Source organism: Heteronotia binoei, chromosome 21, assembly GCF_032191835.1.
Source record: "Heteronotia binoei isolate CCM8104 ecotype False Entrance Well chromosome 21, APGP_CSIRO_Hbin_v1, whole genome shotgun sequence".
NCBI classification, from domain to species: domain Eukaryota; kingdom Metazoa; phylum Chordata; class Lepidosauria; order Squamata; family Gekkonidae; genus Heteronotia; species Heteronotia binoei.
In genome coordinates this window covers 77,197,531-77,214,319 of record NC_083243.1, presented here as the reverse complement: position 1 = coordinate 77,214,319, position 16,789 = coordinate 77,197,531, and the positions used below count along the sequence as shown (strand labels likewise).

The following is a 16,789-nucleotide window of genomic DNA, read 5'->3' as shown; positions in this document are numbered from 1 at the left end:
CTCTAATGGCAGAAAGTGAGGAGGACCTAAAGAACCTCTTGTTGAGGGTGAAAGAGGAGAGCACAAAAATAGGCTTGAAACTCAACATCAAAAAAACTAAGATCATGGCATCCGGCCCCATCACACCATGGCAAATAGAAGGGGAAGACATGGAAGTAGTGACAGACTTCACATTTCTGGGATCCAAGATCACTGCATATAGTGACTGTAGCCATGGAATTAAGACGTTTGCTCCTTGGGAGGACAGCTATGGCGAACCTGGGCAGTATAATAAAAAGTAGAGACATCACCCTGCAACAAAAGTCAGTATAGTCAAAGCAATGGTATTCCCAGTAGTTAATGTATGGCTGTGAGAGCTGGACCATAAGGAAGGCCGAGTGCAGAAGAATAGATGCTTTTGAGATGTGGTGCTGGAGAAGACTCTTGAGAGTCCCTTGGAAATCAACCCAGACTGTTCCCTGGAAGGTCAGATGCTGAAGCTGAAGCTCAAATACTTTGGCCACCAAATGAGAAGGGAGCACTCCCTGGAGAAGATCCTGATGCTGGGAAGGATAGAAGGCAAAAGAAGAAGGGGACTGCAAAAGATGAGATGGCTGGACAGCATTACTGACATAACAAACATGAATTTGAGCAGACTTCAGAGCATGGTGGAAGACAAGAGGGCCTGGCGTGACTTTGTCCATGGGGTCGCAAAGAGTCGGACTTGACTGTGCGACTGAACAACAATTGTGCACCATCTCCAAGTTGTACTCAATGGACTGCATCCACATGGGGGGGGGGTATGAAAATATGCTGCTGTAGCAAGCAGTACAGGAACACTGTCCATAACTCCCCCTCCCCTCCCAAATTTATAACCCAGTTTGGTATAGTGGGTAAATGCATAGACTCTTATCTGAGAGAACCGGGTTTGATTCCCCATTCCTCCACATGCACCTGTTGATGTGACCTTGGGTCAGTCACAAGTTCTCTCAGAGCTGTTCTGGGAGAGCTCTCTCAGCCCCACCACCTCACAGGGTGTCTGTTGTGGGGAAGGAAAGGGAAAGGAGATTGTGAGCTGCTCTGAGACTCCTTCAGGTAGTGAAGAGCAGGGTGTAAATCCAATCTCCTCCTCCTCCTCTTCTCCTTCTTGCTGCATTTTCTGAGTAGTGCAAAAATTTCCATTCAGTCACTGTTCTTGCTGTTTGGTGAATTTATTGGGGATTATCTCAGAGAGCTCTGCACTGAGGCTGGGTGAAACTTTGAAGTAACCATGTTCCACAACTATCCATAGCCAAAGCTCAGGATCTCCTGTGTGCTTAGGAGGAGTCTGGCTGTCTGCTGTACTTGCTTGGCTGCCACAGCAATTCTCAAGAGTGGAAGCTGAAATGACACTATGAAAAAGGAGAAGGTGGTATCTGTTTGTAAGGTTAAGCCTCGTTGGCTGGCTATCATCTCCCCATCAGTCAATCAGCTGCTATAAGCTGAACTGTCCAGGCTCATCCAAGGTACCTGGCCAGGCAATAACCTCGCCTATTTGCTGTGTGGCTCCTCAGTGTAGATTATTTTCTCTTTTTCCTGTGGCATAGTTTGGATTATGTTATGATCTGCATGGTCCAAATACAATATCGGCATTTCTGCTTATAGGAGAGGATGTGTAAACACAGTAACAGAAGCCTAGGTGCTGAATGTAGGCAGAATTTGCTAGGCTCTTTCCATAAGTGGTTCTGAGTAACCAGAGAAACCTGCTTTAAAGAATCAGTGTGCTAAATTCCTGCTTTACAATTCTACATTGACCTTCCCCAACTTAACTCCTCACCTTTCTACCTTTCAGTCAGTTATTTTCTCTCCAGCCCTGCTGGATTGATGCCAATGCATACTCAATCAGCTGCAAAGTGATAAAGGATTGCTCTAGAATATGGCAATATGTATTTTTAAAAGGGAGGGCAAGTATAACAACAGCCCTGCTGCATCAGACCAGTGGTCCATCCAGTCCAGCATTCTGTTTCACACAGTGGCTAATATATGGAATAAGCAAGCATTTTTCTCATACTGGCACTTAAAACCTCCTTTGAGTCTCTCATAGACTAGTAATGCAGCTGGAATGCCTTTTACTCTGGGACAAGAAGCAAGAGAGACATCTGTTGCCCCCAGCTTTGCTTTGCAGCCAGTCCCAGCCATGTCAGTATAGAGTAGGGCTGGCCAAACTGCGGCTCGGGAACCACATGTGGTTCTTTGACATATAATGTGTGGCTCTTGAGGCCCCCACCGCCCTATTGGCCAGCTTGGAGAAGGCATTTCTCTCTTTAAAATAACCCTTCCTTCCTTTGAAGTTCATGTCTTGCAGCTCTCAAACATCTGACATTTATTCTATGTGGCTCTTATGTTAAGCAAGTTTGGCCACCTCTGTATAGAGGGAAACTTGCAAAGAGCCCTCAAGTTCACCTCTACAGTGAAACCTCTTTCCGCTGGTAACACAGAAGAGGGCACACTCATGCTGTCTTCACTTCCTGCTCTTGGCTGTCCACACACAATTTTCAACTCTTAAGAGGCAACCTATTAAACTGCTGCTGGTTTTTCCTCCTCTCTCATTATGCTCAAAAAATTGCGCATCCAGCTTTTGATAATTTTCCTCCCTATGGGAGCAAGAATAAGTGTCATAATTCCCTGAGGAAATAAGGAGAAAAACAGAGATAGAAAACTACTTTACTGAGCACAAATTAATGCATTGTGCAATACAAACATTAAAGCATCTCTCTGTCACAGCGCATCAGAGCAGCTGTAGGATCACAGCAGCAGATAAAGCTGCTGCCGTTTTACTGGCAAAGCTGTAAGAGGACATTACAGAAAAAAACAGCCTTGAGGGATGTTGGGAGATGCTGATGGATAGGAAGTAGGAATAGACCAAAACAAATAATGATTGGCAGGAAAAAGAGGAGAGAATGGAATGACACAATTGTTGAGGAATGGAAATCAGAGGGAAAGCTAAATACATAACTATGTCAAAAAGGTCCATGTGGAATACAAACACAGTTTGCTAACCACAGTGCAGCAGAACATATATTGTGCCTCCGATTATTGCCAGTGTGTATACTTTAACCACACAGTCGGCATGGGGGAACTGTGTGATGCTGGCAGCATGCTAAAATGAAGATGGGATTGAATTGGGGTGGATGCAGATTTGGAGAGCTCTCAAGGATGTTTTTGCCTTTCTCTTATTACTTTGTCACGGCAGGTGGAGTTGCTGGTTTCCACCCTGCATAGATTTTAAAACCTGATTGCATAATAAAAGTGTGTGATTGCTTGTGCTGCTGCCATGTATGGTGATGAAGCTGAGATCAACTAAAGTAAAAACTAGTCAGAGCTGATTAGCAACAAATGCCTAGAAATCCTAAATGCAAAGTGGAAAATCAACTCCAGTGTTCCCTCTAAACTGAGTTCCCTATAGCCTCTGGCCCACACATTTTTGTCCTAGCTTTAGAAAATGGCCCCAGATTAAACTAATTTATGCAGCAGCTCACAACTTTTATGCCAGTAGCTCAGGAAGTAGAATTTTTGCTCACAAGACCCCACAGCTTAGAGGGAGTATGGATCGACTCTACTGTAAGTGGAAGGGGACCTTTGGATTCAATCTAATCAATGTTCTCTGTCTATAAAATGGAAGTAGCAGTGGCCAGCTTCACAGAAGTGTGGTGTGGGCAAACACAGTAAATAAGTGTGATTCACAAGCCCCACTGATTTCAAGGGGAGAGTTAAGGTTATTCTTCAGACTCCCCCACTGAACCTTGGCTGAATTGATCAAAACTGCTATAAAACTGAAGGAGTAGTAAAATGTTGAGTTGCACTTGTGTGCTGATTTGACTGACCATGCTCACCTCGCTGTTGAAGATGGAACTTTTAATTGCAGATCTGCTGCTCCTTTCTGGCAGCAGGGTGCAGCAGCAGAGATTTGGTAGGAATTTGTTCTCCTTACATACTTCGTTTCCTCATCCTTTCCTTTTTCTCTTTTCTATTATGGTTAAGTTCACCTGACAATCTCCCTGGTGTCTTTTGTTCCTTAAAAACACCATCTTTAAGAACTGTTAGCAGATTAATCTATCCCAGGTAGTTTGTACAGAAGCCTGTTTGTCCCTGAATGAATATCCTGGCCCATGTCTTTTCAGGTGCAGGAAAAAAGAACGATGGAGAGGAGGAAGTCAGAGGGTGACAAGCATTCCGAAAACATTCTTGGCAGAAAGGTGAGGGCAGCCTTTAATGTCAGTTGGCCTCAGGGAAATGGTGGCAGGTAGACTGTTCACAAGGCATATGGATGCTTACAATTTTTGAAAACAATACCTTATTTTATTGGAGCTGATCATTTGTAAAATGACACAATTGTTGTGTAGGCTTCACTTTTGTCTGATGTAGGGATGCTGGCCTCCAGGGGGGACCTGGGGATCCCCTGGAATTACAGCTTATCTCCAAACTACAGAGATCAATTTCCCTGGATCAATTTCCTGCAGACAGCTCACTTTGCCCACCACCACTCCAAGCAGTGGCAGGAGAAAAATTTTAAAAACCCTTTTGGTGGCTTGTACTCTGTTTTGTCACTTCTAGGGAAAACTCAGAAGCAGTGATAGGTGGCTCTAGGAATCACCAGAACTCTTCAGTTTTCTAGAGAGTTTCACCTAGATCCACCCCCCATTACTTTCAGGTTTCCCCCAGAAGTGACATCATGATGCACACAATGCCATATACGCTCCATTCCACCACATCTAAATTCCTGCTGGCTGCCACCCTAGTTCATATCATGTTCAGTCAAAACTGGCTAAATGAAACTATACTGTGGGGAACTGAAGCCAGTTCAATGGGAGGGCAATGTATCTTCAGTAGCCAACCCCTTTCAAAGCCATCACTGAAGGAGAGACTCTTGCCAACACAGCCAAAAATGTCTGCAAGAGCTCCACTTCTGCACCATGTAGACAAATAGAACTCCATGCACATAGATATCTGTCTAGCTAGGATAATTAGTTGTAGGGTTGCCAAGCTTTGCACTGCTGCACAATGACATCGCTCGGAAGTGATGTCATCATGCAGGGCACATTGCTCCAAGGACGCTCTAAGATTAGCAGTAAAACTCTATGGTGCCATAGAGTTTTTATCATTAATCCTTGAGTGTCCCCAGCACGACATGCCCTGCGCAATGACATTGCTTTTGGGTAATGTCATCGTGCAGGGCTTGTCCTGTGACGACAGGGCTCTTTGGGAATGGGGATGCCCCAGTGGCCTGCTCTGTGGCAACAGATTGGGGGGCCTTGACTCAGGGGATCCCTCACCCCCGGTGGGAGCTTGGCAGCCCTAATTAGTTGTGTTCACAAGCTAGCAAAGCCTCAACTACATAAGGCACTCCTGAGCAAACCCTGGAGGGGAGAGGAAGCTTTGTGCTCCGATTTACTACAGAACCTCTAGAACTGTCCCTATTGGACCTGTGTTGACCACAGCCAGTGCCAAAGAGGAGTGGATGGGGAAAAGGAATGACGTTAAGTCCAGGCGATGCAAAGAATGGCTCCATTTGTGGCAAAGCTCTTTATCATAACCAAAACAAGCAATTTTGCTTGCTTCTGCTCACCCTACACTTTGGTGGGTTTAGGAGTGACTCACATGAACTTTTCACTGTAAATAGGGAGCTACAATGCTTGAAGGGGGAGGAAGGTGGGAGTTCTCAACTGAATCAGTTCTCAGTCTGGTGCAGGGCTGATCTTTGGGTGCGGTCACACTTACATTAAATCCATCTTTAAAGCGCCGGTATTTCGTATGTCAGATAATCCGCCGCATCCTGTTTCCCGATCAGACAGCATGGAGTTCTGATGCCATGCCGTGTTGATCCCGTCCCTGCTCGATCACACAGCGCCCTACCGGGACTTTTTTCAGATGGCGGCAATCGCATTAGCGCAGGCGCAGTGCTGGGCGCTAACAGGAGGGTTCGGAATTCCTTTCTGCTGAGCGCATGCGCGTTTGCAGTGGAGGGGTTTCCGGCTATTTAAACCTTCTTTTTTTCCCCCTGGCTGGTCTATCGATATATAATTATTACTTTAGTGTTATAATTATTATTTATGCAGAGATGAACGGTTCCCCCCCCCCATCACAAGAGCAAACAGTTTTGCTGTTTTTTGTTTTAAATGTTAATGGAGTCCCGATTGAAAAGAGGCGGTCGGTTCCCCCCCCCACCCTTCGCTTTGTGGATGCGTGTTTGTACTCTAAAACGTCGCAACAGGCAAGATCTCCTCATCCTACACGAAGGGAAGGATTGAGTTCAGAATCTCAGCTGCTGCTAGAGGCTCCTGCCGTGGGCGGTTTCTGACTGCTGTCTCCGTGAGGGTTCCCCGGGTGGGCTGGCGGGCGGGCGGGCTGGGGAGAATTCGAATGCAGGGCGGGTGCCGGCTCTCCTCTCAGCTATGTGGAGTCCTGGTTGACGACTTTGCCTCCATTCATGGTGGGCGTCCCCGAGCTTTTCCTGGAGCGTCCTTGCTTCTCTCCGATTTCATGCAGTGACGGCTCTCTGTACATGCACACTTCTATGGGTTTGGGTACAAAATGTGAAGATGGTTTGGTCTTTTTCACCCGGTTCCCCTTCATGATCTGTCCTTCTGGCCGGATCTGGCCGAACGTGCCTCTTGCGGCCGCTGCAGAAGCGGACCTTGCTGAAGACGCCCAAGACGTGTCTCTCGCAGAGGGAGCGGCCGTCTTTGCTGGGGCTGGTGCGGCGCTTGGAGGCCGAGACGCGCTCGCTGTTGGACTCGCGCGCCTGCCGCTTCTGCCGGATCAGCGAGCTGGCGATAGCCGCCGCCATGGCCACACCGACGGCGCGGGCGGGCCCCGGTCACAGCAGCAGGCCGCTAGCCGGCGGCGGTGTCGCCCCACCGCGGCTCTCCATCGGGGCGGGCAGCAGAAGCCCCAGGCCCGGCCTCCCCCCGCCCGCCCCCAGACGCCTCCCGGCCTCCCTGCTTTGCGCCTCTGTCCGACGGGAGGGCTCTGCAGCCAGGCGGGCGGATTGGGTATAACGATATATCGTTATATCATCCTATCGTGATGGCAGCCGAAATGGAAACGGCATTAGCGTGCGCAGTATCAAATGCTATGCTACGAGGATACAAGGATATATCGATATATCGATAGATCAGCCAGGGGAAAAAAAAAAAAGGTTTAAATAGCCGGAAACCCCTCCACTGCAAACGGTATCAAATGCCGTGGGTCTCATTGCCATGCTGCTTTGTGCGTTGCTTTCCGAGAGAACGTGGCGATTCACACAGATGTGTTTCTCCGTTTGCACTACTTTCAGAAAAGATCGCCTCACATACGGGAAAATCTACATACCTTTCTAAACTGCTCAAATCCCTAGTCAATGCTGTTAACATCTATCTTTGAAAAATCACTTCAGTTTAGGAATACAGCAGTTTTTTCGAGTTCCTCCCTTCCATCGCGCAGTGATATGCATTTTGTTTGTGGCGGGAAGCTGGAAGCGGGAAGCACCGTTGCGACTCAGCAACGATTGCCCGTTCAGATGCTCTAGAGCGCTCAGGAAGCGCTCAGGAAGCGTCTTGTTCCGGATTAAAAGCGGTAGCAAATTAATCCGCGAGCAAGACGCATCAGCGTGGGACGGGCACGGGCTAAGCACGCTTCACAGATGCGGATGTGTGAACGTCCGGGTAAAATCCGACATGCGTGCGGGCTCAACTCATGCCCGTAGCGGGGTTTTTTGGACGTCTGACCGCACCCTTTGTTTCAGAGGAAGGCCACCCTGTGGTTCAGTATCTAAGCCACCAGAGGGAGCAGTGAGCACAGCATGACCCTCAGCATCATTCCCTGTTGCTCTGCCAAGGAACAGGAGGAGGAAGTTGCTTGCCAAGGCCAGTTCTTTGAGTTGACAGGGCTGCTGCCCGGATGCCAGAGGGCTCGTCTCCCACTTCTTTTGGAATACAATGGCCACCATACTTCCCTTGACGTTTAAAAGATTTGGGAACCATCAGTTGCTCAGTGGCATTAAAACAAAAATCTGTGGTGCCTGTTCTGTGCAGACTTTTGTTGCCCTCGTTGCACCGAATTGGAATTATTTAATAGCTCCATCGAGCCATGTGACTAAGATCTGTCACGAGTGATTCACTCTCCCAGCTTCCGTGAACTCTTGCAGGGGAGGCTGTTGAACTAGAGGCTGTTAAGTGCTGGTGTCCATGAAGAAAAACAAAACAAAAACATGCCATGCTCAGAATGCAAGATGGTGATTTTGCACTGGCCCAGGGCGGCAAGCTGCTCAGCAGAGGCCCCCAGAGGAAGGCCTGGCTCCCTTGAGTGGGTGAGCGCTCTTAATGAACAGAGCACAAATTGAATCAGCTTCCCTTCCTTCGTGATGCAATTCATTAGGAGAGCACAGCTGAGCTCCTTAGCATCAGTCCCAGCTGCCGCCCCACTGAGCAGCAGGAGGCTGCCTGATCTTGCTCCCTTGTGGCCCAGGAGGCACAGCTGTGGCTGAGCAGAGCAAAGCAGAGCCTGAGGTTGGAATGGTAAACGTTTCCCTGCACTGGTCCTCTTCACTTGATTTGGGCAAAAGTGTGGGCCACTAGTAAGGAGCAGCCCAGGTCTCGCATCCCATACCAGCCAGCAGATTTTATGTATTGATTTACTTTGTTTATAGTCCGTCTTTCACATTGAGCCCTGAAGCAGAACACACAGTTAGAAGTAATGCCATGGAAACAGGAGTGTGTACACAACAAACAGTGCAGAAAGTGGAATTGCAGAGTTAGAGAATACACTTGTAATACCTAAAATAAAATAGAATAAAGAACTGGAGAATAATGCAACAAAAAGGATACTTTAACATGAATAGTGCAATGAAGACTGCCTAGAATTTCACAAGTAATAATAACTACAACCCTGTTCACTTTAGAAAAATGCCTTCCTGAACATGGCTTGTCCATAAACAAGTGATATAGGTGGCTTGTCCATAAACAAGTCCATTTTTTAAACTGAAGTTTAATAGACCATGTTCTGCAAACATCTTATTGACAATGAGCCACATATTTTCGCTTTACCCCCATTCTACACCCAAGGGAGTGGGAAAATCCTGGAAACTGTGCACAGTCAATCAAGAAAGAACAGCATACTTTCCCTGGGGAACTCTTATGCTTATTGTGCAATGCAACCAACAGCAATATCCCTGCCTCGTCTGATCCCCACCAATCATGCCGATTGTCTAGGGACTGGTTCAGGCTGAAGCATCTCTTGCTCACTCTTTGGTTGGCTGTCCATACAGAGCTTAGGCAAAGGCCTAAGTCCCTTTTTATAGCTTTGATTCGAGTATCATGCTGTGTGGCAATGTTGTGTAAAAGCACCAAGGTTGGAATCAAATAATTCTGGCACAGCTGCATAGACAAGGGGAAGAACTGCCAGTGTAGGGTTGCCAATCCCCAGGTGGGGGCAGGGGATCCCCCGGTTTGGAGACCCTCCCCCCCGCTTCAGGGTCATCAGAAAGCGGGGGGAGGGGAGGGAAATGTCTGCTGGGAACTCTATTATTCCCTATGGAGATTTATTCCCATAGAAAATCATGGAGAATTGATCTGTGGGTATTTGGGGCTCTGGGGGGGCTGTTTTTTGGGGTAGAGGCACCAAATTTTCAGTATAGCATGCAGTGCCTCTCCCCAAAATACTTCCAAAGTTTCAAAAAGATTGAACGAGGGGGTCCAATACTATGAGCCCCAAAAGAAGGTGCCCCTATCCTTCTTTATTTCCTATGGAAGGAAGGCACTGAAAAGGTGTGCCGTCCCTTTAAATGTGATGGCCAGAACTCCCTTTGGAGTTCAATGATGCTTGCCACGGCCTTGATCTTGGCTCCAGCCCTAATGTTTCCTAGCTCCACCCCCAAAGTCTCCTGGCTCCACCCCCAAAGTCCCCAGATATTTCTTGAATTGGACTTGACAACCCTATGCCAGTGTCACCCATGGTAAAGGCAGGGTCTGCTCATACAGGAGAGCAAACACAACAGTGTTATAGACCAGTGTCAATGGATGAAAGAGACCTGGGCACAAATCCCAGCCCACCCATAAAGGTTTTGGAGTGACTCTTTTCCTAGTTACTCTGAGCTCCTTGCAGGAAGGGTCAGTTGCAGTGGAATACATAGTCACTATTAAACAGCATGAAATCCAATAATTGTCACGCATCAAAGTCAGAAACAAATAATATACATTACCAGGGGCATCAAACTCACTTGTTAGGAGGGCCGGATCTGACATAAATGGGACTTTGTGGAGCCGAGCCATTTGTGTCCCAAAATGTAATGCCAGATAGCAGAGATATAGACTTTATAGAGGACACAGGCCAACACAATTAAATATATCATTTTTAAACTTAAAATACAAACATGCTTAAAACTCTTGCAATATTTTGTCTAAAACGGAAAGGTGGGGAAATAGTGGGATATTGCAATGCAATTTTAAAAATAAAACATCAAGAGAAAGCACAAGGATCACAGCAGAAACTAAAAAAATTAAAATGCTCTCAACCTGAGGAAACATGAAATGGTGGGGCATTGCAAGCTTCTTCGCCACCCCCCCCCCGGTCTATTCAGATTAGCAATGGCTCTCCAGTGTAATATCCTCCTTTTGCTGTAGATTCCAAAGTTACTCACTAGGTACTAGTTCTCATGTCTACTGAACAGAGACAAAGCATCAATACTAGGTTTGCTGGAATCCTGGGAAGTTAAACCGAGCTCCACTCCATTGAAACACACACACAAAGTTACAAGGAAAATATGGAGTGGATTTTCCATTCAGGTCTGCTGTGCCCAGAGGCCTGAATTAAAATCCAGTCCACATTTTCTTTGCAGCTTTGCTTTCTGCTTTAGCCTCTGCAAAAAGAAGGAAGAAGGAGCTGGGAACATCAGTAGCCTCTGAGCTTCAAAGGGTGAGGATGGGGTGGGGGGGAGAAGAGAGCTCCATGGGCTTGATTGAAGCCCTGGGTGGGCTGGTTTGGCCCAGTGGCCAGATGTTTGACACTCCTGCATTACAGTTTTTCTGTTCTCACAAATGAAACAAGATAATTCAATATGTCTATAAGGGTCATGTCCTGTAATTTTTTGAATGTCTATTCCATTTCAAAAAGAGGCAAAAATATATCAGTAATGTGTAACAATGTTCTTTCTCAGACTCACTTATTTAAATCCTACCACATGATTACCATTCATCACCTACAATAGATTCCATGTTTGCCTTGTCCACTGTTCCACAGGCAGAGCTTTCATTTTCCACTTGGGAACAATAATTGGTATAATTAACACATGGTGTGTGTGTGTGTGTGTAAAGTGATGTCCAGTCCCAGTCAATTTATGGTGACCCCAGCAAGGGGCTTTCAAGGCAAGTGAGAAGCAGAGGTGGTTTGCCATTGCCTTCCTCTGCGGAGTCTTCCTCAGTGGTCTCCCTTCCAAGTACTGACCCTGCATAACTTTTAAGATCTGATGAGATCAGGCTATACCAGGCTGCTTTCCCTTCAGTTATTAACACATGATGCCCCAAATATTTTCCTTGATGTGACCCCACAGGATCAATATTTGTTTTGTTGTATTAAATACAACTTTCTCAAAGCCAGCTGAACTGATCACTTAATGCTACCTGTCAGGAACTTTAAAGTGATTTCCCTTCCTCCAGGTTGGTGATATATAATATGTGATTTCTTGGGTAAATGTCTACTCAGTCATTGAGATACTTGAAAAAAAAATCTTAGTCTATGGTAAGGGCCAAACTTTATGAGATTTGAAAGAATCTCCCAACAAATCTAATTTTACTTGGAAGTGCTGGGAAATCCAATTTTGATCAATGGAGAACTGCTGGCAGATAGTGGGCTTTAACACTTCACCCCCCAGGGCTGTTTGTTATGTAAATGATCCTCCAAGGCTGTTATTGTCCCAACAGAAAGCAAAATACAGTGTTCTTTGGGGATAACAGATGTGCATATGCTTCATTTACAGTACCATCCTATGCAGAGTTAAACCCTTCAAAGTCACTGGACTTAGAAGAGTATTATACTTTTTAGGGTTGCACTGTTAGATTAGGAATACGGTATGGGCAAAAAATGTTTAACACCCTCTCCCCTATTTCCTTATATTGCTGTTTTCCATCAGGCCCTAAGCAAAACAGAACCAGCAGATTTTATTGTGACTCTCCCAAATTTCATGTGGGCTGGCCATAAACTTCTGTTCAGCAGCAACTTTAGTCTTCCAGATAATATCATTATAAGAAACAGTTTTATTTTCCAATATTGCCATACGAGGTAACTGTTATCCAAGACTTAGAATTATCTTTTATATATTTTCTACCTGATTTTTCCACTAACCCATTCCATTATCACATATCTCTATCAAGTAATATTGCTAGAACAGAGATCAACACTTCCTATTCTCACCACAAGTTTCTCATTTAAAAAGTCAATATTTTGAAACATCTTTAAAGCTGTTAGTATATAATCAAGCAATTAAAACAGTAGCATGATCCTTCCTGTTTAGGAATACTATTACAAATAATTGATGTAAATAGGGGTTCATCAAAACAAATGTTCATTTAAGCCATATTTCATGTATTTATAAAGATTATATTACAGGATTATTCACAGCATGGAGGGTGGTTGGGTTCTATGTCTCTTTGTAAGAAATAAAAGTAAACTAAAAAGATTCTTTTCTTCTGGCCAAATCCAGGATATCTCCCTTGAGTTCAAAAACGAATACGAAATGCCTACAGTTGGGCTCCTTTGTAATAAACTAGGAAATAGGAAATATGAATTTCCTGTTGTTTTTAATTTAATAGTTAAGTTCTGGGTATGTTATGCGCATTTCATACACATAATAGTCCATTGCCCTCAGAGCTTTTCTGTTATGAATATATCTCTTATTACTTGTGCTCAGGGGTTGCTTTTAGAAAAATAGGTGGTGGAGCTCATCCATGGATTGTTATGCAGCTGCACTTACTATTCAATGGACAAGGAGGGAAGGAGGAGGTGGAACTCTCAGAAAGGTTCAGGAGCTCTGCTCCTGTGAGCTCCTGCTGAATCCGAGGCCTGCTTGTGCTGCCTTCTATAGCACAGAACTCATATGTTTAGCAAGCAGGGCTTTTTTTGTAGCAGGAACTCCTTTGCATATTAGGCCACACACCCCTAATGTAACCAATCCTCTTGGAGCTTACAGTAGGCCCTGCTGGCAGGCAAGGTGTGTAGTTAGGGAAAGTGATTAGGAAGAGGGCAGAACTAAATCTTTTGGGGGGTGTCTTTGAACTAGCCCTTCTTTGAGGCACGAAGAACCAAGGCTTCCAATAGGCCTTTTCCAGTCTCCCACATTAGGAGTACTAACCTTTTGTTACTCCACCCACATGTGGATGGGCTTGTCAGTTGCTTCAACTCCCTTTGGTGGTACAGAAGTAAAGAATTTGTTGTTCCTTCCCTCCTTTGCCCACCCACACAGGTGTGTCTCCTTGGCAACAGGTTTCTCAGTCTCTAATTTTCCTTGTCTATTTTGATCTGCAGCAAAATGCCAAGGAGATTAATTCTGTTTGGGAAAAAGGTGGGGGTGGCTGTATTTGAAAGGGAGAAATATGAAACGGCGAATTACCCACAGACAATAAACGTCATAGGACTTGGTGTATATTCAACTCTCCACTAGGGGGTCTAACTTGATACCGGAAAACTGATGGTGGGCTCCAACCTCTGGTGGACTGTGCTAAAATCTTGCTGTGTTGATAGCATTGTTCTCAAATGCAGCCTTTCCCTAAGCAGCCCTTTTTTCTGTTAAGATCTTAAATATTCAAGCAAGACCAGCACTCAGTGTTACAACACAGGATGGAACAATAGCTCAGGAGGGCCCCTGGCAGTGCAAGCAAGCACTTTCCTGCTCAAAGAGCATTATTTGACGTGAGCTGTATGATGGTTCTGCAGCATGCTCTGAGTACCCTGCACTTATAGTATTAGGTACACAGCCATGCACTCGCATTTATATGTAGATTGTTGTATATTGATAGCCAGTGTAATATAACAGTTAAGACCTTGAGCTGTGAACTAAGAAGGTCCTGGTTCAAATCTCATCTGAGCCGTGACTATGCAATGGCCTTAGTGCAGCGCCCCCTCTCTCTCTCATGATTTTCTAGAGCCTGACTGAAAAACTCATGTTCCCCAGTTTCTACTACTTTGAAGAGAGGTAGGAGAAATGAACATTCCCCATGGGAGATTCTAGGACAGCCACTAGGACAATGACACTCCTGGGTCCTTTTTGAATGTTGGAAGCTAGAGTTACTCCCATTGTAACCTGCTGTGGTCCCTCAGCTTGGAATCTCTGACAATTACCCCCTAGATCCCAAGCCCAGAGAATGCAGGTGCTGCAGGACCAACTACAAAGCCCTTCAGTAGTTCCCTGGGCCCTGACTTGGATGGCCCAGGCTAGCTTGACCTTGTCATATCTCAGAAGCTAAGTGGGGTCAGCTCTAGTTAGTATTTGGATGAGAGACCATCAAGGAAATCCAGGATGGCTGTGCAGAGGCAGGCAATGGCAAACCACCTCTGTGTCTCTTGCCTTTGGGGGTTGCCAGAAGTTGGCTGCAGCAGGGGTGGCCCTAGGGCATCTGGCACCCTAGATGCTCCCCCGCCCCCTGCAGGCAAAGCCAGAGAGCAGGAAGGGCACGTGTGGCGAAGCAGAGAGGCTGTGCATCGCTCACTAGCAGTTGCTCCACCTTCTGGAAGCAGAAGTGGAGCAATAGGAGCCAGGCAGCCTCTCTGTGCCGCCACATGCACCTTCCCTACTCTCCAGGTTTGCCTGTGGGGGCAGCAGAAGGGGTCAGGCAGGCACCATGGAGGAGGCTGGGCAATATGTGGCCTCTTCCCAACTCTAGGGCTTCTCCACCTGAGCAATATCAATCACCCTGGCGGCAGGGGTGGGGAGAGGGCCCAAACCGGTGCCCCCTCCTGGCCTGGGTCCTAGGCAGCCACCTAGTGGATGGGCCACCTCTGGTTGTCTGTGACCTGATGGCACTTTCCACCACCTGTTCCTGGGACCTTGGTGCTGCTCTTTAGCATAACTTCTCATCGTGTGCCTTAGCCCTGCCTTGATATCACCTTTACTGCTTCAGCAATCTTGACTTGCAGCTTGCCCTCGCAGGCTCACATCTTTCCCCTCAGCTGCCCTGCCTTGGGTGTAGTCCTTTGCCTTGCTGGGTCTTCCTTGCCGATAAGGCTGCAGTCCTAAGAACACTTTCCTGGGAGTAAGCCCCCTTGAATAAAATGCAGCTGGCTTCCAGGATGGAGAATTTGAGCCACCCACTGTTGCAGGAACAGGACAGCCTACCATTTGCTGTATGAGGATCACAGTATTGACCTACCTTTCAGGGTTCTTGTAATGTGTATGAAATGCTCTGAACAGTCGGCAATTTAAAACAGATTTAAGTAATAATAATACCTAAGCCACTTGAATGATTACCTGCGCAAATCATTTGTGCGTCTGAGTAAGCCAAATGGACATTGAGCCATTTGCATTCATCAGCTTAAGGGAGTGTGCTTTGAGTGTTTTATTAATTCAGCACTAAGTACCTACATGCGGAACTAGTTCTGATACTACTTTTTACATGTAAGTGCTGCATCTTGAAATGATTACATTTTTCTAAATTTCTCTGGAGTAATAATTCCAGTAAATGGAAAATTGCCACTTACTCTCCGATGTGCAGATATTTGATTTGCAGGAAGCTTTATGAACGAGGGGACATTAAGCATGTGATGTGACCCCCCACACACACACACACGCAAATTGTTTTCCGTCACTACCTAATTTCCCTGCATTTGTGGACCAGGTCTCAGGCTAGAGGAGATCTGTTTTCCTGTTTTAACTTAGTACCCTGGACTTTTCCTTCCCAAAACATTGGCACAGTACCCCCAAACATGCCTCTAGCTTTTGGGACTCGACAAAATAACTACTGTACGATAACTGCACAACATAGGAAATAATTCATGGCCCTCAATTCTCTAAAGCAGGGCATCTTTATTGTCAATAGGGAATATATAAAAAAGAGATAAGGGAGTGAGTCTAAGCAGTAAATTAAAATTTCACAAGATATTACTTACCCATCTCTGTAAACCACAAAGAGACCAGTTATGCAATTGCAAGTTCATTACTCTGTCTTCAGAGTGTGCTTAGCAGAAGGAGATGAACTTGTGCAGAGACCCTCTTTCATTATATTGTTACTGTCTGTTTGTTAAGCACATAATGGTGGACTAAGTGCTGCACAGTGCTTTCAAATGGGCAGGTCCCTGCCAAAGATTGGCTCACATTGTAAAGAAAATAAAAAACACAAAAGACTGAAAGGAAATGCTGGCTAAGGAGATGTAACCAATTCACAAGCTGTGGTCCACAAGATCACACCTAAAGTAATTACTCTCTTCTACAAGAGATTGTTCTGAAGAATTAAATTATTTTGCAGTGACTTGGAAGGCTCAAGCTACCCCAGTTTCATCAGATCTTGGGAGTTAAGTAGGGACAGCCCTGGACAGTATTTGGATGGAAGACAACCAAGGTAGTCCATCCAGGCCCATGAGGCAGAGGCAGGCAATGGCAAACCACCTCTGTTTGTCTCTTGCCTTGGAAACCCACCCTGCAGGGTCAACATAAGTTGGCTGCAACTTGATGGCACTTTCCACCACCATGCATGGCCTAGGGATGCAGCCAAAGACCAGTCTGAAAACTACTATACAAAATCAGTCTAATTGAAACGGACCTGAAACTGAATGGTGCTTGTAAAGTGTCAAACATCTAGGGCAGTGTTTC

General features: G+C 45.9%; 1 protein-coding gene across 1 annotated transcript in view; it reads left to right on the top strand.

Moving 5' to 3' along the window:
* The window catches only part of CCDC9B (coiled-coil domain containing 9B), a 126,470-nt gene that overhangs the window by 75,871 nt on the left and 33,810 nt on the right, over window positions 1-16,789 (top strand). Inside the window, exon 6 of the mRNA XM_060262346.1 lies at window positions 4,140-4,214. Coding sequence (XP_060118329.1) covers window positions 4,140-4,214 — 75 coding nt within the window. The remainder of the gene's footprint in view (window positions 1-4,139; window positions 4,215-16,789) is intronic.